Below are 25911 nucleotides of genomic sequence, written 5' to 3'. Positions count from 1 at the left end.
CAAGAGGGGGCATTAAAATACCACTGTAGATTCATCCACATCTCCATTCACTCATTAATTTAACCACCCGTATTTCTACCTGTCGATTTTTGCATTCATCTATAAGCCATCCTTCTCCACAGACAGCTATCCTTGTGTGGGAAGTTTTGAGTTGAAAGAAATGAGTCAGACATAGATCTTGACTTAAAGAAGTTGGAATGATTAGAGTCAGTATTTTATTTTATTTTATTTTATTTTTTATTCTTATTTTATTTTTCTGAAAATTTCTTTATTTCACTTTCAGTTTGAAAGATATTTTTGCTGGGTATAGGATTCTAAGTTAGTGCATATATTACTATTTTAAAATTTTAGAGTTAGTATTTTAAAAGAATATTTTAAATTGCCCAGCCTTGTGTACATGCTTGTGTGTGTGTGTGTGTGTGTGTGTGAAAAAGAAATCTAAAATGTAATCTGCTTGAATCTAGGCATGCAAAACAGAATATCTTTTTTATCCCTTGGAGTGTAGGATGCTTATAAAATTGTTGCTTTTTGGTTAAGAACCCCGGCATCAGTGACACCTGGATCATGGCTCTGTGTACTTTCACTCATGCCCAAACTTCTGAGTTAGTGCCACATCTGTGGAAATAGGGTTATAATTCCAGTTTCATAGGATTGTTAATAGAATTAAGTGGAATAATGCATCTGAAACACTTTACTGAGCATCTAGCGTATATTTTGTGCTTGATAAATGTTAATCATTCTTATTACAACTGTGCCAGATTATTTGAGGTTCTTCAAACTTACTCTTCTTCCTCAAGGGTTGGAGTCCCATTCCTCCCATTGGAATCTGTGTCTTGCAGATCCTGTGTCTTGCACAAGTTTCTACCTGTGATGAGTCAAAGGTCAAGTTTGGCATCAGCTAGTAGGGATTTCTTCTTCTCTGGAACACTATGATAGTTTGTACTGCTCACATCTTTGGCTTACCTCACCTTAGAGTTTCTAACTCTTTTGTGGTCATGGAATGTCTCAAACACCAGGGTCTTGCATAGTGCTGCAGCCCTGTAAATATTGAGTGGGTGATTGTTCACTCATGCAGAAAGGCAAGCAGGTACTGAATAAATACTGCTTGAACGAAGGCTTGAGTTAATTAAAAAAAAAAAAAAAAGAACAACAACACATGTTTTTGACACAATGGTGAGACCCAGACAAAGTGGATTTGTCCATACCATTAATCTGTCTCATGGGCCCTTCATTGTCTTTGAAATACATTTGACCCAGCTCTCTGCATTGTGGATTGACATGGCACATGCCTGCTAGAGAGATGTGCATTGGAAAGTCAACAGTGTTTGAGGGGCTTTGTTCTGGGCTATCAAATGTTTGTGGAAAGTGAAGGACAGTTGCATATCCTAGAGAAAAAAAAAGTCATGCAAAAAAGGGTGTTCATATGACATTGAGTCAAACTTTATAATAAAAGAAAATGTGACAACTTAATTATTGATCAATTGTGATGTGGGGAGGGAAGTCCAGGCACTTCCTCTGGCAAAGAAAGCTATGATACCCCAAAATTGTCCTTTTGCTAACAGAAACATCAAGTACTTTAATGGTTATTATAAGCCTTTTAAGTCCTTGTAAAAGTGTTCTTGGCTGACAGAGGTTTCACATTTTCAACAAGTTAAGTTTTTACTCTGATTTTGACTGAGGCAGTCACCAGTTAACAGGTCAGATAGTGAGGCTGGATATGATATTATGCTCCCCTCAGCCTTTGGATACACTTTCTAATGTCACAAGTAGTGTCTACATCTTTCACTTTTTTTTTAAACTATTTTTTATATGTGATAGGATATATAAAAAAACAAATTATATAGGCCTTGGAGTTCCCCAGACATAATTTAGAATCTTGGCATGTCCACTTATTAGCTAGATATTAATGAGTTTGAGCTTGAGCTTCTCTTTTCTTATCTTGAAGCTGAGGATAGCAGTGTTATCAAGTTGTTTTGAACTTTAGCCATCATTTTCAGCAGTACTGTTATCATAATCATTATCATTCTTATCACAGAGGCTAACATTTAGTGACCTCCTAGTGTGTATCAAGCTTTGCTCTAAGTGCTTTATATGAATTAACCCATTTAACTTGTTCCATACAAATTAATAAGGTATATTATTATCCCCATTTAAAACATCTAGTGTAATGCCAGACATAGGTGCATGAATATTATTATTTAATAGGAGTTATTATCTTTTATCCTAAGAATGTTGGTTTAAAATTCTGTCTCAAAAGAAGAATATTCTAGAATGTTATCATCAAAAGGAGTTAAACTTCGAGTTTATATAGTTCAGTGGTGTTTATATTTTTTAAAACCAGAAACTATTGTTCATATAATCACTGTTTCAACAGTATAAAAGCAAAGCTGTTCTATTTGAATCAGGGCTGGAGGACTTGAGCTCTGACCAACAACTCAGCTGTACCCAAGACTCTGAGGAATAGTGTGAAAATCACTGATGTTGTCCTTTCTTGGTATAGGTACCTAGACAGGCAAAATGACTTATTGTGTTTATTAGTAAAGACCCTGAATTATGTATTAGATCTCTTCTCCAAGATCACTTGTTTTCTATGAGACTACAGTATGTGATATAGCAGTGTAGTTATTATTTGCTAAAATGTATGAGTTAAAAATGATAAAGCACTTTTTATATACCTTGTTACATTTGAACTTCACAATTCCTGTGGTGGGTATAACCTAAAAATGCATAATATATAAAATTTTTTGAGGGTTGGGAGATAGGTAGAATTGGTAATAGAGGTAGGATAAAAAAAAACAAAAAAACAAAAAAAACCAGAGACCAGAAAAAAGGTTGATTCCATTGAGATAAGTAAGCACACTGGAGTTGGCATTTGCCCAGAGGTCAGTTTTTAATCCCTGGTGGTAGAATCTGGCTTCTAATGGACTACTGTTTAAGTAGACAGGAGGAAAAGCCTGAGGCTTGCATAAGTAAAGAATCTTGAAGGGTAACTCCTCAGTGGGTGACTAGGAAAAATCTGCTCTGTAAGAGGAGACTTGCCTGTCAGTCATGACTCTAGATATGGCAGAGAAAAGTTTGCATTCCTGAAAGCTTAGAATCTAAATTTATTCTACCTGTGTGGCTCAATCCATATGTCCCAAGGCAAAATGTAGTTTAAAGTGATTGTGGGTTGATAGTTCCCTTGGGCATCTGACAAAAGCAAACACAGATCCTCTCTGAAGAAGTACAGTTTCAAAGCCCAAACCTCAAATAATTCATACAGATTAAATCCTAAAAAACATGAGCTCACAAAGAATCATAAAAGAATCACTCAAAACACAAAATAGTAACCATGCAGGATACTCAGAGAAACAAACCAAAATCAGAAGACTGAAGATGTTGGAGTTGTATGTGTTAAATGTACGTCTAATATGTTTTTTAAAGGGGGAAATTAAAAGAGGAAAGAATGAGAGACTACAAATTTGACCAAGGAGATTTAAAAAGAAAGTGAATTTTAGAAAATTAAAAAAAAAAATACAAGTAAAATAAAAATGATGTGGATGATTGAGTGAATATGACACTGCTTGAGAGAATTAAGAGACCGAAAGATACATCTAGAAGTTAAACAGAATTCTGCATAGAAAAAAGAGATGGGAATATTAAGGCAAGTAGAAGTAACATGGAGGAGAGCTTAAGAAAGAAGAATAGTAATCTCATTATAATTCTAGAAACAGAGACTTCGTGGCAATGGTGAAGAGAGAATGTTTGAAGAGAAAATACTTGAGAATTTTCCAAACTGATAAAAGATTTAACCAATCTTTATATTTAAGAATCCCAAGGAATCCCAGGAAGAACAAAAATAAATTCACACCTAAAAACCTTAAAGTTAATGAATATGAAACAAAACAAAGCTCGTCAACTTAACTAACCAAATAAAATAGATCTTAAAAGTCAAAGAGAAAAGGTTTGTCACATACTAAGGAATGACTGTTAGGCTAACAACTGACTTCTCAACAGTTATAACAGAAGCTATAAACAATGGGATATCTTCAAAATGTTGAGACAAAGTATGTACCTAGTATAGCTGTTTTTCAAGTAGGAGGGTGGTCAAAGGACATATTTAGATAAATTGAGCATCAGTTCAGTTCAATTCTGGGCTTCCCTGGTGGCTCAGACGGTAAAGCGTCTGGCTACAGTGCGAGAGACCTGGGTTCGATCCCTGGGTCGGAAAGATTCCCTGGAGAAGGAAATGGCAACCCACTCCAGTACTCTTGCCTGGAAAATCCCATGGACGGAGGAGCCTGGTGCAGGCTACTGTCCATGGGGTCGCAAAGAGTCGGGCACGACTGAGCGACTTCACCATGGGGTCGCAAAGAGTCGGGCACGACTGAGCGACTTCACTTCATTTCAGTTCAGTTCAGTCGCTCAGTCATGTAGTTACTGTCAAATTTATCTTCACTAAAAGGAATTTATGAAGAATATATTAAGGGGAAAAGTAACTGTCCTTGAGGGAATGCTTTAGATTCAAGAAAGACTCTTGGACAAAGAAATGTAAAACATGTGGTTAAAAAAATATGCCTCAGGAAACATGTTCAAGAATGTTTCTTGCAGCTGTGCTAATAACTCAAAACCTGCAAATAAGTCAAAGTCAATATTTAGTATAATGGATAAATTGTAAAATATTTATACTATGAAATATTATATACCACTGATGAATGATAGCCACAGGCATTAATATGAATGAACAGGAAAAAAAAAAACATACACCATAGAGGATATGATACAGTATGATTTCACAGGTGAAGTTCAAAATGGCCAAAACTAAATAATCTATTATTTAGAAATACATACCTATGTATGGTAAAGCATATAGAAGTATGTAAGGGAGTGATTAACACAATTGTTAGCGTAGTTGTCTCTGATGGCTGAGAAGGGGCTTCTTTGGGGATGTTTAATAAATAGGTACTGATAATACTTTTTGTATTAATTTTATTTGATATATTAATATATATATTCATTTTATATATTTCCTATGTATCATAAATTTTGTAATAAAACCATTTAAAAGACTAGTCACATAAGAAGGTAGTGGAAAGAAAATTCAGAATCAACATGGATAAAAGCTTTCAAAAAGGAATAACTTCAGCAAGTTTGTGAATTAGGAGAGAAAATTCTCAGGTATAGGATGGTCCAAAGTTTTTTATTCCTCCTCATGGATATGCAAATTTACCTTTGCATATTGCCAAGGCGTATTCTCATGTATGCTGACATATAATAACAATGTTTCATGCTTTATTATTTGGAAGACTTTTAGCCTCCTCTTTCCTGATGTAAAATTTTATTTGTGTCTTCTAGGTCATAACTTTTGTGCTGAAGGACCTAAATGTGGTGAAAACTCAGAGTGCAAAAATTGGAATACCAAAGCTACTTGTGAGTGCAAGAATGGTTATATTTCTGTCCAGGGAGACTCTGCCTACTGTGAAGGTAAGTGAGCTATTTAATAAAATCAACTTGTGAGAAATATATTCCTGGTAGATATGGCTGAAGATTGAAAGCTTGCCCTTGGTTCTGGTCCTGTGGGATCCTAGAAGAAATTGTCAACTGCCTAGGATACTCTCCTCTCCTGACTTATCCAGGCTGCTTAGTAGCACGTAATAGCAAGACTTTTCAAGGAAGTTATGAAACATAGAAAGCAACAAAAGCAATGGAGCCATATCAGATCCCATGTTCTACTGTCACTGCATTTAATAATCACCAGCAAAACCCTAAATACCTCATTTTAGGTTGTCTTATTTGGGAAGATCATCGTCTTCAGTTTCAGTTAAATGTTAGGCAGTGGATTCTCTTTTGAATGGAGTGCTTTGATACTACCTTCTACCCAATTGCCATCATCTTCCTCTGCCAAGGTCATGTGTTGCTATTAATAATTCCCAAACTCTTGTAAAAGCCCCAGTGACGGATGGACTCATAACTTTGGCACACGGATTGGTGTCATTATAGTAGGTTGGTGGCCTCGAGGATCTGTGACCCCCTTTTCTCCTTTACAAAGCTGAGCAACTCCTCTGTCTTATATGAACCCCTCTTTTCCAGAGTACTTGCTCAGTACTCTGGTGGCAAGTATTGCAGACTCCTGTTCCTTTAACATACCAGAAGGTCAGGAATTATTTTTGACCCTTGACTTAAACATGTGAAGTGCCCTAAAATCTAAGACCTTCCATTTCTCCAGTGCTCACTGGCTTCCTCCTGTTGGTTTAGAGAAATTGTTATAGGGAAATTAATGGTAGGCTGTTTCTCTGTCCTGGTTGGACCCAAGTATTCCTGTCATCTTTACTAACAATATATTGAACCTTAGGGACCTGTTAATCAGGAATGTGGATATCACAACTGGAATAAATGCTGCAATGTCTTGGTCACTATCCTCTACTGCTTTGGTTCTCAAGTAGATCAGGTATTGTCAAGGTGAAGACAATTGATGACAATAATGGTAAATTTCTTTCCATTCTGCTGTTTTATGTTGTTGACTTCTAGCTTAACATTTGGCTTACTAAAGACCTTGTCAGTGGTTAAGGAAATGTGTCTAATTACTGTTAGTGTTTAGAACCTGTTAGGTATCCTCTGTTTTCCATTGCTTATGGGAGATTTTCTTCATTACCATTTTGGTTCTCATTGGCAATACAGTATAAGTCTAGTAGTTCCTCCCCCACTTTTTTCTACAGTTCTTTTTCTTTTGCTTACTGAACTTGATCTGGGAGACATGTCACTTGGGAGAATGAGGTTGCCCCTTTAGCTATGCAACTTTTCATCTAGCCTTAATATCATGTTATCAAGACATCAGTTTTGAGAAAGAGGATTATTTATTTCAGTGTTTAATGTTAACATTCATTTTTATATTGTACCTTGTGCTGTTTTGTTTTGCACCTTATACTATTCTGTGTTTTTGTCAGAAAATGAATGTAGCTTTAAAAATAAAAAAGAACATTATTCTCTCTATTCATCATGAAAAAAATCCCACAAGCCAGGTAATGGTCTGAAAAATTTAGTTTTTTACCTTCTGCTATATGTGGGATAGACTCAACAATTATAAAAATGAGAGAAGGAACCTCAAAATAATGTGAATCCTGATTCTATCATTGGCAGACATTTTGGTTGTCTTTTGGAAGCAGTGCACACACCATTCCTGACTCCCCTTAGCTGTTGAGACCTGGCAGAACTTGGGAGGAAATAGTTGGCATAAATGCTGTTTGGGACTCTCTGATTCTCTCCTCATTTTTGTTATGTAGAATCAGTTTTACAAGGTGCCATGTTGTGCCTACCCTTTGTGTGTGATGGAGAAGAAAATGGCAACCCATTCCAATACTCTTGCCTGGAGAATTCCATAGACAGTGGAGTCTGATGGGCTCCAGTCCAAGGGGTCACAAAGAGTTGGACACAACTGAGTGACTATCACTCACTCACTCTGTGTGTGAGGCCTTATGTTATTGATTCTGTTGAGCAATTTTAGGTCTAAATCCCTGTTTTCTTGAACATGTTTCTCAGCTCATTGTGTGGGCAGGGCATTGGGCCAGTGTATACTATGGGACTACCTTGGGACATGGTGATATTCTCAGTCTTCAGTCACTTCTCTGTAATCATGGGAACATTCCAAAAGTTCAAGGATAACACCTAAGAAAAAAAAATGACTAAACATTAGAGCCTATGTACTGTCTAAGAATGGAAATCAGGGGAAAAAAACAGGAGTCGGATCCTGGACATTGAATGGGGAGCCCAGATAACCAAGTAGAGTGAATATCAATATTTAGAGCAAACACCCTTCTCTCTTTTCATTCTGCAATCTTCAGCATGCCTGGGTTTTGGGCTTATTTTCCTGTGACTGCTTGATGGCTGCCATAGCCCCAGGCGAGATGTCCTTCTACCAGCATCCCAAGAAAGAGATGGGCAGTGGTTAAAAACCTTCTCTGTGTAAGGTTCTGTCTTTTTATGTTTAAGGAAAGTTCTCCTAGAAAGTCCTTTATAGCTTCCTTTGGCTCTCCCCATGCGGAAGACTTCTGCTCTCTTATTTTTTAGACCTGGGTTACCTGCTATCCACCCCTAGACCAATGACATGGTTGTCTCAATGCACAGTGGCTTGTGCTAATTGTAATCCACCCCTGGATTTGGAATAAGGCTATACTTGCCCTGAGACTAAGTGATCTTTGCTCTTTGGCTGAATTAAATATGGTTGTAGCTGTAGGAGGAGGGTCTGTGTGGCTTTGGGTGGGTAGAAAGCCATGGGTACCACACTGTGGTATGGCAAAATGCAGTATGGCCGTTTACTCAGCTTCTGTCTTCAGAATTATCCTCTGGGATGCTCACCACACAGCCAGCTGGGTACCAGAGACTCTCAGAGGCTGAGTTCATCGTCTCACTGTAGCCTAGAGAGAGAGGAGTAGATATGTGTGAACTGCTTCAGGCAAGTTATTTTTTACTCAGAGTAAATGGAGTGAAGATGACCCATATTGTACAAATCATGATGAACAAGACTGGCTTGCAAATTAAAACAAAATATTGCACTCATTGTCCAGACTGTCTTGAAGAGCCTATTCAGGCTTTCAGTGGAAAAAGAATCACAAAAGACTTTCAATTTTCTTAACTTGCCTGGGTAGTAGAAGAGAGATAGTGTATTAAGGACTCTTCCTGCTCTGCAGAGATTGCCTTAGAAACTGCCATTGAGGAGATATCAGAACTCCCGGCCAATCAATAGAAGGTAATAAGAACCTTTGTCAGCTATGATACAATTCAAAGGAGGTTGTTTCATTTTGCCTCGTCTGGCTCCAACAGGAACATTCTCCATTTTGAAAATTGCTGTAGTCGGTTTTTTGTGTTTTATGAAATCTGGTCTACTGTGACTTTTTTTTTTTAATCTTTGTGATGACAATGGGTTGGTCTTAAATAGTTTCTGGTACATTAGCTTCAGTTAGAGGTAGTATCTTGAGGAAAATACAGTAGTTGGGGTCTATTCCTGATCTTGAATTTGAAGCCTACTTAGAGTCTCACACTTTTCTTAGTAAAAAAGTAGTAAAAGGTTAGGTTGAAGAATAAAGAGCGATATGGTACATATACATCATGAAATCCGTTGGACATAGAAAGTACTACAATTAGTATTAAATAATACCTCCTACTTACAGAGTGCTCTGCATTTTCTGAACTCCTTTTACATATATTATACTCTTTGAGCCTTCCAGAGAATCTTTGAGGAAAATGTAAGCATGGACACAAAGACTCAGAGAAGTGAAGTAAAGTTAATATTCAACTCACAACTCATATGCCTTGACTTATGCTGCACCCTACCTCCCCATCCCCCACCCTGTTCCAATGTGGGCTTAGTAAAACTATTTGCTATCTCCTTGATCTAATGAAGTCTGAATGTATGTGAGATCTGTACCATTTAGAGTAAAAGCTCAAAGAGCTGTTACAGGGTTCCACCTCTTTCTCATCAACTGGCAGTGTTCTAGAGTGGCATCTCTCCTTTAGCTGTGGTCTCAGCACGAAGCTGACTCGGAACTGGTGACAATGGACAAGTGATGGACACGTGGCCTTATGAGAAATAACTGTAAATCACTGATACTTTGGAGGGTACTATTATCTGTTAGCTTTGTGTAACTTAGCCTAAGCCTACTGGTATACCTGCCTGAGTTAGTTGACCCAAATCTTGTGGTTTCAGAAGGATACCTCCAACTCAGTGTTCATGACTGAAAGTAATTTTCTACAGAGTAAACATTGAGAGTTACTAGAAAAAGTACAAACTGTGTAGATCATTAATAGTCTTCCCTGGCTCTTCTACCAGGTAATATATATTTACAGACCACAAGTAGTAGATTACTGCTTCTTTATAGCCAATTCCAATGTGGGAAATTGTATTTCCCAATTAAGATGATAATGAGACAATGCAGGTCAAAAACTCAGTAAATTGTCTGGTTTTTACTGGTGATTTAGTGAATTATAACAGTTATTGTCATCAACCTATATCAATGTTTATGAGGATCTTTCTTGGAAGAGTGTGTGCTCGTAGAGGCCAGTACTTTGAGAATGTGGGCTTCTCATGTCTACCTCTTTTTGGAGTATTGGAAGGTAGCAGGGGAGAGTGTTCTTAGATGGAGGGACCAAGTTATATCAGTCCTGCCAGGAGCATATTGTTAGCAGTGAGGTACTCAGCGTAGAAATAATGATGACGTCCTTCCTTCCTTGTAAAAACATGAGTGGAGCTGAGTTGAAGGGTAATATATCATGGAACAAAATGATTTTATTGGTTTCACTTTAATGATTGCATGTAAAAAAAAAAAAAACCCACAAAGCTACAGCAACTGCTTAGCAAGGTGATTTATAATGTCTTTTGCATGACTGAAGGTGATGACAAAGGGTCTGACCCCATAGCGTTAAGAGGCTGGGAAAGTGGCAGAAGGAGAAAGAAAATACAGAACTCGAGGGTAGAGTTTTTTGGATGCAGAGGCTAGTGTGTGTACACTGCCATAGAAACAAGCCCTTGTCAGTCCCTCATGAAGAGAATGTGTGAAAATGGTGAGCATCCTTAAGTTACACTGCTAATTCTCCAAGGATTAATCAGGTAACTCTTATTTTGAAATTTTCTGAAATGCATGAACCTTGCAATCCATGAAGCCCAGTTTATGCTCAGATCTGGGGTTCTGTCTCCTAAAGTCTTGATGTGGACTGCACAGGGATCAAAAGCCTCTTATGGATTATTCATGTTTGTAAAACATTAACTCCTGCTTGCATTTATTTCTGGAGATTCAGAATGCTTGAGATAAGAATACCTCAGGGATCCCCCTTTCCCTTCCAGTTTAGCCTGTATGACTAATGGAGAGATCCTCTGGTATCCAGATATGTAAACAGTCCCCTACCCCACCCTATCCTGCCATCCTTCCCAAGACACAGAGATCTCTAGCCGTTGCACTGCTTGTGATGACCCACGTGTCACTTTCATCCCAGCAGCAGACAGAGTTGGAGTTGCGCTTTCTTCCTGGGCCTGGCTTTTTTTTTTTTTTTGCCTCTGCTTCTTTATTCCCAAGGCGACTTTACAAAAGCATCTACTCTTGCTCTCCCACCTACTTAAACTCTTGCCTCTTAACAACACCCACTCATCCCATCCCCATAACTTTTTCTTTTTTCTTTTTAATTAAAAGAACAAAACCCCCAAATCTAAGCCATGGTTATTGCACTTGTGTTGAACCAAGAGTTTAATTTTTAAGCTTATTACTGAGGAAGGTGACCTAGTCAAACCAGCTGGGGCAATGGTCAGGACTGGAGGGTAAAGTAGCACTTGTTTGTATTTTTTGTTTTTAATACAACCATGTTTTAAAAGATCATTTATAAGATAGTTGGAATTTCTAGTTATTTTTTTCATGATAAAACTGTTCTAAGTGTTAAGTTAGTAGGCTAGCACATAGAATCCATGGTAGCTCATCAAGTAGCTGAACTGTTGTACTACAGAACTCTCCTGAATTCCAGCGTCCTGAGAACAGAGGACCATGTACTTTTCTCCCAATCTCAGTTAATGGCACTTCTGTCCACCCTGTTGCTGAGGTCACTCGATGGAGAAATCATTGTCAGTTCTATGTTGCCCTCACTCCCAACATCAACTGCACTGGGAAGTCTTGGTAGTTTTACTTACAAAATAAATCACACGTTCACCCACATCTTGCTCCGACTCTAGTCCAAGCCTCCTTTATCTCATGGTTGCTGATTGCAATGGTGTCTACTCTTGCCCCACCCATAATCCATTCTTCAGGCATCAGTCAGAGTGAGCTCTTAAATATACAAGTCATATGATGCCAATCTGCTCTTTAAAATCATCTGATTTCCGTGCATCTTAGAATAATGTCCAGGCTTGGTCCTGCGTACAGCCCCGCGTGAACTGGGGGACCCGCCTCTCTGTGTTGGTCTCTTAACACTCTGTTCTGTGTTCTCTCTTCACCCGCCACACTTGGACTCATATTCTCCAGTAGGCTTCTGCAATAGTTCTTTCTTTGCCCTGGGATGTCCTTCACCTAGATCTTTGCAAATCCGCTTTTGATGGATCATTTAAGTTGTAGCTCAAATGTCACTCTTTAGAAAGGTCTTTCCTAACTGTTGCAGGAAGGTGGACCCCTTCCAGGGCCGGAAACTGGGCTCTTGTCTAACACTCAGAAATGAATTGTCTGAGAAGACACACGCGCTGACAAAGCAAGAGATTTTATTGGGTAAGGGGACCCAGGAGAACTGCTCTGCCGGGCTCACAGTCTCGGGTTTTATAGTGATGGGATTAGTTTTCAGGTGGTCTTTGACCAAGCACTCTAATTCAGAGTCTTTCCTGGTGGTGCAGGCATTGCTCAGCCAAGATGGATGCTAGTGAGAGGGATTCTGGGAAGTGGACGATCACTAAATGTCTCCTTTCAACCTTTCCTGACTCTTCTGGTTGGTGGTGGCTTATTAGTTCCGTATTCCTTATCATGATCTCCTGTCATAAAACAACTCATGCAAATGGTTACTATGGTGCCTGGCCAGGGTGGGCGATTTCAATCAGTGTGCTCCCCCTAACATAACCACCCTCCCTGAATTAGCTCTGTTACTACCCTCAGCTACTCAATACCATTTTCATTTTATTTGTTTTATTTTCCTTATACACTTATTATCTATAATTGTTTTGCTTTCTTGTGTTTCCCGGTTTAAAGGTTTATGAACCGACTTCTCCCTTTAGAACAAAAGTTGTAGAAAGGCAGGATTTTGTCTTATTCACTGTGTCTCCAGCACTAGGATAGTGCTCTGGGTGTCATAAATACACCAAGCTGTTTGCAGAATGAATGAATGAAAGTCTCCTACTGGTTCATACTTTTCTGTGCTTGATGCTGTTTCTTGTCAGATTTGTCTTGTTAGTGTCAGTTAAGGGCTACTGTTTAGAGTACAGAATCTGATTTTGGGGCCTGAGTCTGCTCTTTGTTTTGCAAATACCCCATTCATGTAATGCTCCAGTGCTGTCTGCTCCCTTCATTCCATGGTAACTGCATTGCCATTATTTGTTACAGATTGACTTTCTTCACCATGTGGCAAGAGAAATTGGGCATGCGTGCTAAGTTGCTTCAGTCATGTTCAACTCTTATTAGTGAGCTTATGGACTATAGTCCACCAGGCTCCTCTGTCCATGGGATTCTCCAGGCAAGAACACTGGAGTGGGTTGCCATGCCCTCCTCCAGGGGATCTTCCTGACCCGATGATTGAACCCATGTCTCTTATGTCTCCTGCATTGACAAGCAGGCTCTTTACAACTAGTGGCATCTTGGAAGCCCTTGTAGCTCTCCCTTAATTTTGATAAGAGAATAATTAAAAAAAAATTGTTTTTGTCAGCTGCTTATAGAAAGAAACATCTTCTGGGATTCAACAAAATAGAAGCTTTTGTTTCCATTCATACAGGCTTTGAAATGGATGCTCCTTGTTGGCAGGTGGTTTTTCTTAAAACTGATTCAAGAACCCAAGCTCCTTCCCTCTTTGGCTCAGCTACATGCAGTGTGGCTTCCAAGGCTGCCATGATCGGGGAAAGGAAATGGAAGGTGATGACTGCGAGGTTTTTATGGCCAGTGCGGGTCACATTCTACTTTTCTCAAACTTACTCACTGGCCTTACCTAACTGCAGGAGAGGCTGGTTGTGTTGTCCAGCTGTGTTCCTGGGAAGAAAAAGAATCTGTTTCAGTCAATCAGTTCTGCCACAGTTGCTGCTGCTGCTACTAAGTCGCTTCACTCGTGTCCGACTCTGTGACCCCATAGATGGCAGCCCACCAGGCTCCACCATCCCTGGGATTCTCCAGGCAAGAGCACTGGAGTGGGTTGCCATTTTCTTCTCCAATGAGTAGTAAAAGCAAACAAACAAAAAAAAACTCCCTTATTAACTTTATGCCTCTTTTTGTTTATTCCCTGGATCTCCCTGAATGGGCCTCTGGCTTTTTGATTGTATGAAAACTTGCTCACTTGGAAACTAGATAGGATTTAACTATCTTGCTTCTGCTTTCTTTTTGCATTATCTCCAGACTTCCCTGGCTTCCCCTGTATCACCTCACCTGTTGTTGCTCCGGGGGGGGGCCCCCCCCCCTCTACATCATGTCCCAACGTCACCCATCTCCTCTTCCTTCTGAACAAAATTCACAGCTTCTCACGTGCTGCAGTTCTGAGGTTTACGCTAGGAGGAAACCCATTCATGGAACAAGCTTACACACATTTGTAAATGATTGATATCTGTATAATGTTCCCAGAGGTAAATGCATTCTTAAAAGAGGATGCATGTTGATTAAGAAAATTCCCAAACTGTTAAATTTCATGTAGTATATTAAAAAAAAAAAATCTCCTGTGTGTGGTAGAGTGAGCTCTTGGCAGAAGTAAGTAGGTTGTCTGTGCCTGGGAGTTTGCCTTGGTAGTCAGCTATCTTCAAATATCCCTGCTATTTAGCATTTTCCCTAACCCCATTTTATTTTTTTCTTCACAACTCCCAGGGCTGCGATAGAGTGAAAGAGTATGAACTAAGAATAAGGTGATCTTGAATGATCCCGGTTCTGCCACTTGCCAGCTGGGTAATCTTGGAGAATCACCCAGTTCTTTTGTGTCTGACTTTCTCATGGTCCAAATAAGACTTTTAAACATGTCTTAAATAGTACTGGCCGCTTGTGCAGGTTAAATAAGGTATGGAATGTGACAATATTTTGTAAACACTAGAGTAATGTCAGGGTAAGATTTCCAAGATGGGCCTTTCCAGTGAGCTCAGAGATTTTTAAGAAGAGAGATGATTGGTAAACTATGGGCAACTATGGGGCTTCAGCATACAATAAGCACCTTTGTATGTGTTATTTCCAAGATGGGCCTTTCCAGTGAGCTCAGAGATTTTTAAGAAGAGAGATGATTGGTAAACCATGGGCAACTATGGGCTTCAGCATACAATAAGCACCTTTCTACGTGTTTTATGGCATACTTGCCATATCAAAGAGAATCATGAAAACAATAATAATCGTAAGAGCACAATACTAAAGAATCCAAATGACAATGCAGGAGAAGCAAGAGGCATGGGTTTGATCCTTGCCTAGATCAAGAAGATCCCCTGGGGGAGGAAATGGCAACCAACTCCAGTGTTCTTGCCTGGAGAATTCCATGGACAGAGGAGCCTGGTGGGCTGCAGTCCATACGGTCCCAGAGAGTTATACCCAACTGAGCACACAAGCAAGAGTAATTTAGCTTTGTACTGTAACTTACTGATGATGTTATAATTATGTAATTATTTTTCATTATAGTAACAATAAATATTTTCATCTTTGGCAGTGCTTAGATTGGAACTTGATCCTACCCTAACCCTAACCGTATTTATGGTTGAGATATACTCACACACAGGCTTCCCAGGTGGCATTAGTGGTAAAGAACCTACCTGCCAAAGCAAGAGACTCAAGAGACCTGGGTTCTATCCGTGGGCCAGGAAGATCCCCTGGAGGAGGGCATGGCAACCCACTCCAGTGTTCTTGTCTGGGAAGTCCCTTGGACAGAGGAGCCTCGCAGGCTACAGTGCATAGGGTCACAAAGAGTCGGACACGACTTAGTGACTAAATAACAACAACAATACACTCTCTCACACTCGCACCCACCCACACACAATGTATATCTAATTGTAATGGTTAATTTTAAGTGTCAGTTTGGTTGTGCTAAAAGAAGACTGAATAACTGATAAAACATTATTTCTGAATGTGTCTATGGGAGTCTTTCTGCAGCAAAGTAACCTTTGATTCTCCTACCAGTATGGGCAGGAGTCATCTCATTTGTTGAGATCCTGGATGCAACAAAAGAACAAAAGAAGGATAAATTCCTTCTTTCCTTTCTTGAGCTAGCACATCCATCATTTTTCTGCCCCGAGACAGTAGAGCTCCTGGTTTTAGGCCTTCACATTCCAGGAATTATAACAGCAGTCTTCTTGTGTGCATGTCTTTGGACTTTATAAGCCTGAATCTCTGGCTTATAAATGGCAGATTGTAGGACTTCTAAGCCTCCATAACATAACATGTTATGTATGTTGCATTGCCTAGCTGAGGCATTGAGCCAATACCCATAGTAAATCTCCTCTGTATAAATCTGTATGAAAATGGAAATACTGCTGGTGGTTGGATGGTGAAAAGTATTGCAAGCATGCTAAAGAGTTTGAGTTGTATCCTGTAAGCCAATGTACATTTGTGTAGGATGCAGGCGTAACAGCAAGTGAAAAATTGGATCCATTGGGATATAGTAGAAAAATTAGGACTTTATTTTTATCTCATCCTTTAAATTTCTATTTTTGTGTTTCATAATGTTGGCTTCCCTGAATGAATGCCATAATGAATGGCTTCCCTGGTGGTTCAGAGCTAAAGAGTCCAAATAAAATGCAGGTTTGATCCCTGGGTTGGTAAGATGCCCTGGAGGAGAAAATGGCAACCTACTCCAGTACTCTTGCCAGCACAATCCCATGGACAGAGGAGCCTGGCAGGCTACAGTCCATGGGGTCAAAAAGAGTCAGACATGGCTGAGTGATTAAACACAATGTGCATCGTATATTAGTATAATAGTACATGCATATGTTTTATTACATGACTGTTTTTGTATAGAAGGTAATGCCCTCTAATTACTATCAATAAGGTTGCATGGTCAAAAACATATCACTGCTGTAGGCCACAGCAGTGTAGAGAATTTAGTGGAGGATCTGAGGTGGGGAGGACATTATCAAATTGGTAATGTTAGCAAAAGTCAGTCTCATGGCCACATGGAAGCAGCGTTGGCTGGGGAGATGCTAAGGGCAGAGAGCCAAGTTAGGCAACACTGCTTCCATAGTTGATATCTTTGTGGATTCTCAGACTTGGCCACAGTGGCTGCCAAGGTAGTAAAGCATCATTGATATCAAAGAGATGAGCTTGTCTGGCCTAGCATGATGTCTTCCCCAAATCCTTGAAGACATGTTCCATCTGGTTCTTGACCATGACTTCCTTCTAAGAGCTGAGTGTTCCAGTGTCTGGCATTTTCCCACATGAATCTTCCCTGCTCTGCTCTTTGGTGAATACATCAGAAGGGCTGGGTGGTACCCAGGGGCCAAGCCTGCAAGGATGGCCTTACATTATCTTCCAATGATGTACTTTCACCTTTGACTCACTGTGCAGTATATTAAGACTTCACAGTGTCTCCTTGAAAGATGTTACGCATGTATTATGTTATGTCCAGTCCTTAGCATTTTTATGTAGCAAAATGAAGGAAGAGGAAAAAGAGAGGAAGGGGAAAAAAATCCTTGCTCACTTTCCAGAAACAAGTCCAAGTCTTAGAACTTTTAGTGATAATGAGAATTTAGTAGATTTAAACATTTTTGGTTATTAAAAAATAAATACCTTTTGGCTGTCTCCAATATGCCTAAAATCTAGCCAGGATTGAGAAGAATTGAAATCAGTGTTTCTCTTGTGCCCTTGGTACTGTGGATGGTGTAATGCCTACTGGAGCTTCTGCTTCTTGGTGAAGCTTGCCTGGGAAAACACGGATTGTACACTCAAAATAATTAGGGGAGAATAGAAGGGGTATAGTTGAAAAAATATTTGACTTAGATTTGCAATTCAGCAGACCCAGGTTTGATTCCTGGGTCAGGAAGATCCCCTGGAGAAGGGAATGGCAACCCACTCGAGTATTCTTACCTGGAGAATTCCACGGACAAAGAAGCCTAGCAGGCTATGGTCCATGGGGTCACAAAGAGTCGATCATGAGCAACTAACAACTTCACCTTTTGCTTGAGGCACCAGTGTGAGTTAGAAATCCTGGCTTTACCAGTATTTTGTGAACTGAATTTGGGAATGTCATCATTCTCCCTTCCCCTTTGTACAAACAGTATGCCAGTTTCTACTTTGTTAGTCTCTCTTAAGAATTGCTAAAGCAAATCAAGTGAGCAAAAAGGTCTAAGGTAAGATCTAGTACAAAATCAGATTTTACTAGCTTGTTCTGTTTGAGTATGATAAATGCTCAATTAGACACAATTCATTCTTGCAATCTATGGTTCAGGATATGTGTCAGTAAGTACTAAGGAAGAGGAGGGCTAATTCCTGGAATTAATAAGAAGGATCGTGTAAAGAAGGATTTTGAAAGGTTGGGATTAATTGCGAGGGATGAGGAATGTTTGATGGGTAAGTGTGGGATGCTATGGGCCATGCAAGCAGAGACGTTAGGATGAGACACAGTTAGTGACACTAGAGAGAGGGTAAAAAGAGATCATGCAAGAGTTAGTTGTATATGTGTCAGTCCTAATCTCCCAATTCATCCCCCTCCTTTTCTCCCACTGTGTCCACATGTCCACTCTCTATGTCCATGTCCCTCTCTCTCCCCTGCAAATAGGTTCCTAAGTACCATTTTTCTAGTTTCCACATATGTGCATTAATAGATGATATTTGTTTTCCCCTTTCTGACATCATTCTGTACTACAGACTCTAGGGACATTCACATCTCTACCATTGACCCAATTTCATTCCATTTTTATGGCTGAGTAATATTCCACTGTGGGAGGACGCTGTAAGAAGGAAGGGATATATGTATACATATAGGTGATTCACTTCTTTGTACAGCAGAAAGTAACACAACATCATAAAGCAATTATACTGCAATAAAAAGTAGGTAAAAATCACCCCCCCACACACACATCTGAAAAATGCAAGAGTTAGGAACAACACCTCTAAAGATTTGGAGACACAAAGGAGCAAAGGCACACTTTGTTTGGAGCCCAAGGTGGGAGCTGGAGAATGGTGAGTACAGAGGGAGGTGGACTTAGGAGGACTTGCAGGCCTCAGTTCACTTCAGTCGCTCAGTAGTGTCCGACTCTTTGCGACCCCATGAATCGCAGCATGCCAGGCCTCCCTGTCCATCACCGACTCCCGGAGTTCACTCAGACTCACATCCATCGAGTCCGTGATGCCATCCAGCCATCTCATCCTCAGTCGTCCCCTTCTCCTCCTGCCCCCAATCCCTCCCAGCATCAGAGTCTTTTCCAGTGAGTCAACTCTTTGCATGAGGTGTCCAAAGTACTGGAGCTTCAGCTTTAGCATCACTCCTTCCAAAGAAATCCCAGGGCTGATCTTCAGAATGGACTGGTTGGATCTCCTTGCAGTCCAAGGGACTCTCAAGAGTCTTCAACACCACAGTTCAAAAGCATCAATTCTTCGGCGCTCAGCCTTCTTTATAGTCCAACTCTCACATCCATACATGACCACAGGAAAAACCATAGCCTTGACTAGACGGACCTTTGTTGGCAAAGTAATGTCTCTGCTTTTGAATAAACTACCTAGGTTGGTCATAACTTTTCTTCCAAGGAGTAAGAAGGTCATAACTTTTCTTCCAAGGAGTCTTTTACTTTCATGGCTGCAGTCACCATCTGCAGTGATTTTGGAGCCCCCCAAAATAAAGTCTGACACTGTTTCTACTGTTTCCCCATCTTTTCCCCATGAAGTGATGGGACCAGATGCCATGATCTTCATTTTCTGAATGCTGAGCTTTAAGCCAACTTTTTCACTCTCCTCTTTTACTTTCATCAGGAGGCTTTTTGGTTCCTCTTCACTTTCTGCCATAAGGGTGGTGTCATCTGCATATCTGAGGTTATTGATATTTCTCCCAGCAATCTTGATTCCAGCTTGTGTTTCTTCCAGTTCAGCGTTTCTCATGATGTGCTCTGCAGAGAGGTTAAATAAGCAGGGTGACAATATACAGCCTTGATGTACTCCTTTTCCTATTTGGAACCAGTCTGTTGTTCCATGTCCAGTTCTAACTGTTGCTTCCTGACCTGCATACAGGTTTCTCAAGAGGCAGGTTAGGTGGTCTGGTATTCCAATCTCTTTCAGAATTTTCCACAGTTTGTTGTGATCCACACAGTCAAAGGCTTTGGCATAGTCAATAAAGCAGAAATAGATGTTTTTCTGGAACTCTCTTACTTTTTCCATGATCCAGTGGATGTTGGCAATTTGATATCTGGTTCCTCTGCCTTTTCTAAAACCAGCTTGAACATCAGGAAGTTCATGGTTCACGTATTGCTGAAGCCTGGCTTGGAGAATTTTGAGCATTACTTTACTATTGAGATGAGTGCAATTGTGTGGTAGTTTGAGCATTCTTTTGCATTGCCTTTCTTTGGGATTGGAATGAAAACTGACCTTTTCCAGTCCTGTGGCCACTGCTGAGTTTTCCAAATTTGCTGGCATATTGAGTGCAGCACTTTCACAGCATCATCTTTCAGGATTTGAAACAGCTCAACTGGAATTCCATCACCTCCACTAGCTTTGTTCGTAGTGATGCTTTCTAAGGCCCACTTGACTTCACATTCCAAGATGTCTGGCTCTAGATTAGTGATCACATCATCATGATTATCTGGGTCATGAAGATCTTTTTTGTACAGTTCTTCCGTGTATTCTTGCCACCTCTTCTATTAAGAGGTATGCTTCTGTTAGATCCATACCATTTCTGTCCTTTATCGAGCTCATCTTTGCATGAAATGTCCCCTTGGTATCTCTAATTTTCTTAAAGAGATCTCTAGTCTTTCCCATTCTGTTGTTTTCCTCTATTTCTTTGCATTGATCGCTGAAGAAGGCTTTCTTATCTCTTCTTGCTATTCTTTGGAACTCTTCATTCAGATGCTTATATCTTTCCTTTTCTCCTTTGCTTTTCACCTCTCTTCTTTTCACAGCTATTTGTAAGGCCTCCTCAGACAGCCATTTTGCTTTTTTGCATTTCTTTTCCATGGGGACGGTCTTGATCCCTGTCTCCTGTAAAATGTCATGAACCTCATTCCATAGTTCATCAGGCACTCTATCTATCAGATCTAGGCCCTTAAATCTATTTCTCACTTCCACTGTATAATCATAAGAGATTTGATTTAGGTCATACCTGAATGGTCTAGCAGTTTTCCCTACTTTCTTCAATTTGAGTCGAATTTGGTAATAAGGAGTTCATGATCTGAGCCACAGTCAGCTCCTGGTCTTGTTTTTGGTGACTGTATAGAGCTTCTCCAGCTTTGGCTGCAAAGAATATAATCAATCTGATTTCAGTGTTGACCATCTGGTGATGTCCACGTGCAGAATCTTCTCTTGTGTTGTTGGAAGAGGGTGTTTGCTATGACCAGTGCATTTTCTTGGCAAAACTCTATTAGTCTTTGCCCTGCTTCATTCTACATTCCAAGGCCAAATCTGCCTGTTACTCCAGGTGTTTCTTGACTTCCTACTTTTGCATTCCATTCCCCTATAATGAAAAGGACATCTTTTTTGGGTGTTAGTTCTAAAAGGTCTTGTAGCTCTTCATAGAACCATTCAACTTCAGCTTCTTCAGTGTTACTGGTTGGGGCATAGACTTGGATAACTGTGATATTGAATGGTTTGCCTTGGAAATGAACAGAGATCATTCTGTCATTTTTGAGATTGCATCCAAGTACTGCATTTCGGACTCTTTTGTTGACCATGATGGCTACTCCATTTTTTCTGATGGATTCCTGCCCGCAGTAGTAGATATAATGGTCATCTGAGTTAAATTCACCCATTCCAGTCCATTTTAGTTCACTGATTCCTAGAATGTCAACGTTCACCCTTGCCATCTCTTGTTTGACCACTTCCAATTTGCCTTCATTCATGGACCTGACATTCCAGGTTCCTATGCAATATTGCTCTTTACAGCATCGGACCTTGTTTCTATCACCAGTCACATCCACAGCTGGGTATTGTTTTTGCTTTGGCTCCATCCCTTCATTCTTTCTGGAGTTATTTCTCCACTGATCTCCAGTAGCATATTGGGCACCTAATGACCTGGGGAGTTCCTCTTTCAATATCCTATCATTTTGCCTTTTCATAGTGTTTTTGGGATTCTCAAGGCAAGCCACTTCAGTATTCTTGCAGGCCTATGAAGTTCAAATTTTGCACTAAAAGCCATGGGGAGTTGTTGAAGTGTTTAAAGCTGATGTGATAAGATCAGACTTACATTTTGAAAAATCATTCTGGCTACAGTGGAGGACAGAATATAACAGCCAGGCAGGGACTCCAATTGTCAGTCTTTTGGAGTCGTCTAGGCAAGATGTTGTGGTGGACAAAAGGGCAGGAGGTGAAATTGGCAAGATTGGTTGATGGATTTGATGTGAGGGGTAGATTGGATATTATCTGAGAAGTGAAATTAGAATCAATTCTCTGGTTGCTTCATGCATACCACAGCAAACTCTGGTGGCTGACTCCACAGCTTCCTCTTCTGGGATCTGACAGTATTTTGTTCAGACTTTTATTAGAGTGCTCATCACACAGGATCTTAATTATTTTTTAACATATTTTCTAGGTAAAGAGCTATTCAAAGTTCAGGGCTGTGTCTGATTTCTTTGTATTCCCATGACCCTGCCTAGGGCTGGAACATAGTAAATATGCCGGGAATATATCTGAATGAACTGATGAAGGCATGGAGTTCATGGAGGCATTATTGCCCATGAATACATGCTAGTGGTCTATGGCTTCTTTGCACTAAAATGTCTGGCATCTCAGAGAGAGATTTTGTTAATTTCTTTGCCAGTTTTAAAGTAGAAAAAGTGACCTTAACATGTGTTCCACTTGTAGCTTGTACATCTTTCCAAGAGCTCCCCCCCCAACCTTTTATAGTATTGGAAAGATCTGCAGAAAGCCCAGTGCTACCCAACACCTTCTAAGGAGCTGCTGCAGAGATTCAGGGACTTCTTCCCATCCACTTCTGACCATTTATCACTTTTCTTGTTGCTGAAATGCTAAACTTTGTCATTTGATGTTGATTCCTGGATACTCAAAACTCTAAAGGGAACTTTTCTGAGCCAAACTATAGGAATTTCTTATAGCAGAGTGGGTAGGGTTTACCTGTCCATGCCTCTAGCATTGTGCAAGCTCAGGTTTTACATTTGAGTGGCAGTGTAGCAAGTTTATTTCTTTAGGATTGGGAAGGAAGAAGGGAAATGAGCACTCAGAATGTAAGGTTCACAGAGGCTGGGATTATTGTTTGTTTTGCTTGTCATTACTAAATACTAGCATCTAGGGCAGTACCTGGAACAGAGTGGTTACTCAGTTAAGAAAGAAAGTGAAAGTGTTAGCTGCTCAGTTATGTCTGACTCTTTGCAACTCCATGGACTGTGGTCTGCAAGGCTCCTCTGTCCATGGGATTTCCTAGGCCAGAATACTGGAGTGGATTGCTATTTCTTTCTCCAGGGGATCTTCCCCACCCATGAATAGAACTCAGGTTTCCTGCATGGCAGGCAGAGTCTTTTCTATCTGAGCCAGGGAAGCCCAACTCAGTTGAGTATTTATTGAAAAAATGAATGATTGATGTAGGAAATGGGACCCTCTCAAGTGTTTGATAGTTTTCCTTTGTCTAGAAACACTTAACATTTGTGCTAGTCAGGTCTTTACACTTGTTACCTTGTTTAATCCAAACTGTCTCACTTAGTTAATAAAGAAACCCAACTTCACACATCTTTGCTCTCTAGTAAATGACAGAGCTAGGATTTAATCTCAGGTCCTCCTGACATAAAAGTAATGCATAGCCTGAAGCCATGATCTAGAGGAAATATAATTCCAGTTGATTCCTGTTAATACTTTTTCTTTTCTTTGCCAGGATACATCTGGCCAAGTCTATTTTCTCCAGTTCTAGTCAGTGGCAGATTTCTTACTCAGAAGTAATATTTGTATTTCCTACACACCAGTAGCACATCTTGCAGTGGACAGGGTAAACAAATCATCCTTTCTCAGTTGCAGACAAGCTGTGATAAGTAGAAATTCTCACGATACTCGGGGATCTTTAGTTAGCTCTCCCTTCCTGGGCTACTGTTCTGCAAATTCGTAGGAGTCTGGGAGATTTCTCTCCTATCCAGGTTTTAATACCTCATATTTACTGGTCTGGGGTGCAGGCAGTCTAAAAGAATCTATTTCGTGTGAAGTTTGAAATGCTTACATTTAAGACAGATAAGTGCTTTTAGTACTATGTATTTTCCTAGTATCTCAATATACTTCCATGAAGTGGATTATTTTCAAACTCCATTTTGATGAATTGCAACTCATTTGTAGTAAATGATTATCCACTATTATTCACTAATGTTGTTCCCATAGGTGATCAAAATCAGGGGCTTCCTTTGAGTGTTCTTGGATACATCTCAGTGTATTACCTTTCTTCTTCCCCAATCCAGTCTTAAGAACTGGGCCTCTCTGCGGATACAGTTGAAACCCACCACTTATTGTGTGGTTAGTTTTGGTACAGCTCTCACAATCAACACTTTTGTTGTTGTTGTTAATGGGATATGAATATTATATTTGAAAGTGAAAAACCCAACGTGAATACTACACATACGCGCACAAACACCCCTGTGTATGTATGCACACAGTGTTTAGGTTTTTTTTTTTTTTACCTACTTTTAAACATAATTTGTAATTCATTTTAGTCTAGACAGTAAATATGCATGACATGCAGCAATTGGCCAAAGCCCGCTGGAACTGAGCTGGCTACTCAGTGACAGGCCGTTTGGTTCCCACACCCCCTCTCTGCGTTATGGTTGTCCACTGCTCACTGAGTATTGAGCCCCTCTTGTTGAAGATCTGGAGGGATCATCGCAGTGTTGCAGCTATATTAACTGTTGCATTCATAGAGTATTGCACTTGTCCCTAAAAAGGGAGTCTTTGTTGAAATATATTAGAACATATTGAATACCAGAGATCAAAATTGCATTTAATGACTTTAAAGAACTCCTAGAAAACTGCATTTAACCCGTCATCTGTCAAATGTGTTTGTACATGAAATCATCATAATACATGAAATCTCTTATTATTCCATGAAACTAGTGTTTTGTGGAACATATTTTTGGAAAATAGTCCTTAATGTGTTTTAATTACATAAATTATAGGCTCTGCTAATGTTTACAAACTTTAGATTTCTGGGGATTCCTAAAAATCTCTAGGTATCTGTATTACACAAATATCAAGATTTCCTATCAGGACTATAGTGAATTATAAAAGTGTAAGAAACTTTCTTTGATGTGAACTCTCACAAAATCTGTTTATTTTTCTTTAATAATTTGCCTGACCTACACATTGCCAACAAAGGTCCATCTAGTCAAGGCTATGGTTTTTCCTGTGGTCATGTATGGATGTGAGAGTTGGACTGTGAAGAAAGATGAGCACTGAAGAATTGATGCTTTTGAACTGTGGTGTTGGAGAAGACTCTTGTGAGTCCCTTGAACTGCAAGGAGATCCAACCAATCCATTCTAAAGGAGATCAGCCCTGGGATTTCTTTGGAAGGAATGATGCTAAAGCTGAAGCTCCAGTACTTTGGCCACCTCATGCAAAGAGTTGACTCATTGGACAAGACTCTGATGCTGGGAGGGATTGGGGGCAGGAGGAGGAGGGGACGACAGAGGATGAGATGGCTGGATGGCATCATGGACTCGATGGACATGAGTCTGAGTGAACTCTGGGAGATGGTGATGGACAGGGAGGCCTGGCATGCTGCAATTCATGGGGTCGAAAGAGTCGGACACGACTGAGTGACTGAACTGATACACTGCAAATCTAATTTTTCTAAATAATAATTTTGGAAATGGTTCATATTATTGTTATCCCTCACTTGGTAAAGTTTCTGTTTAATGCTGCAGGATATGTGGCCATTAAGCATGTATATGAGTAGGATAAATAGGATAACAAATGTCTGTATAGTGCATGGTAGCTTATGAAGTACTTTAATGTATTTTAGCTCCTTCAGTTCAGTTCAGTTTAGTCACTCAGTCATGTCCGACTTTTTGCGACTCCATGAATCGCAGCACCCCAGGCCTCCCTGTCCATCACCAACTCCCAGAGTTCATTCAATTTCACGTCCATCAAGTCGGTGATGCCATCCAGCCATCTCATCCTCTGTCATCCCCTCTT

General features: G+C 40.0%; 1 protein-coding gene across 3 annotated transcripts in view; it reads left to right on the top strand.

Moving 5' to 3' along the window:
- NELL1 (neural EGFL like 1) overlaps positions 1-25911 on the top strand; it is a 1021326-nt gene that overhangs the window by 300047 nt on the left and 695368 nt on the right. For all 3 annotated transcript variants that reach the window (XM_040255650.1, XM_040255649.1, XM_040255651.1), the window contains exon 12: positions 5335-5463. In XM_040255650.1, coding sequence (XP_040111584.1) covers positions 5335-5463 — 129 coding nt within the window. The remainder of the gene's footprint in view (positions 1-5334; positions 5464-25911) is intronic.

This window comes from Oryx dammah, unplaced genomic scaffold (assembly GCF_014754425.2).
Source record: "Oryx dammah isolate SB20612 unplaced genomic scaffold, SCBI_Odam_1.1 HiC_scaffold_15, whole genome shotgun sequence".
NCBI lineage: Eukaryota > Metazoa > Chordata > Mammalia > Artiodactyla > Bovidae > Oryx > Oryx dammah.
Note: the sequence above shows the minus strand (reverse complement) of the source record. Positions and strands in the feature narration are given on the sequence as shown.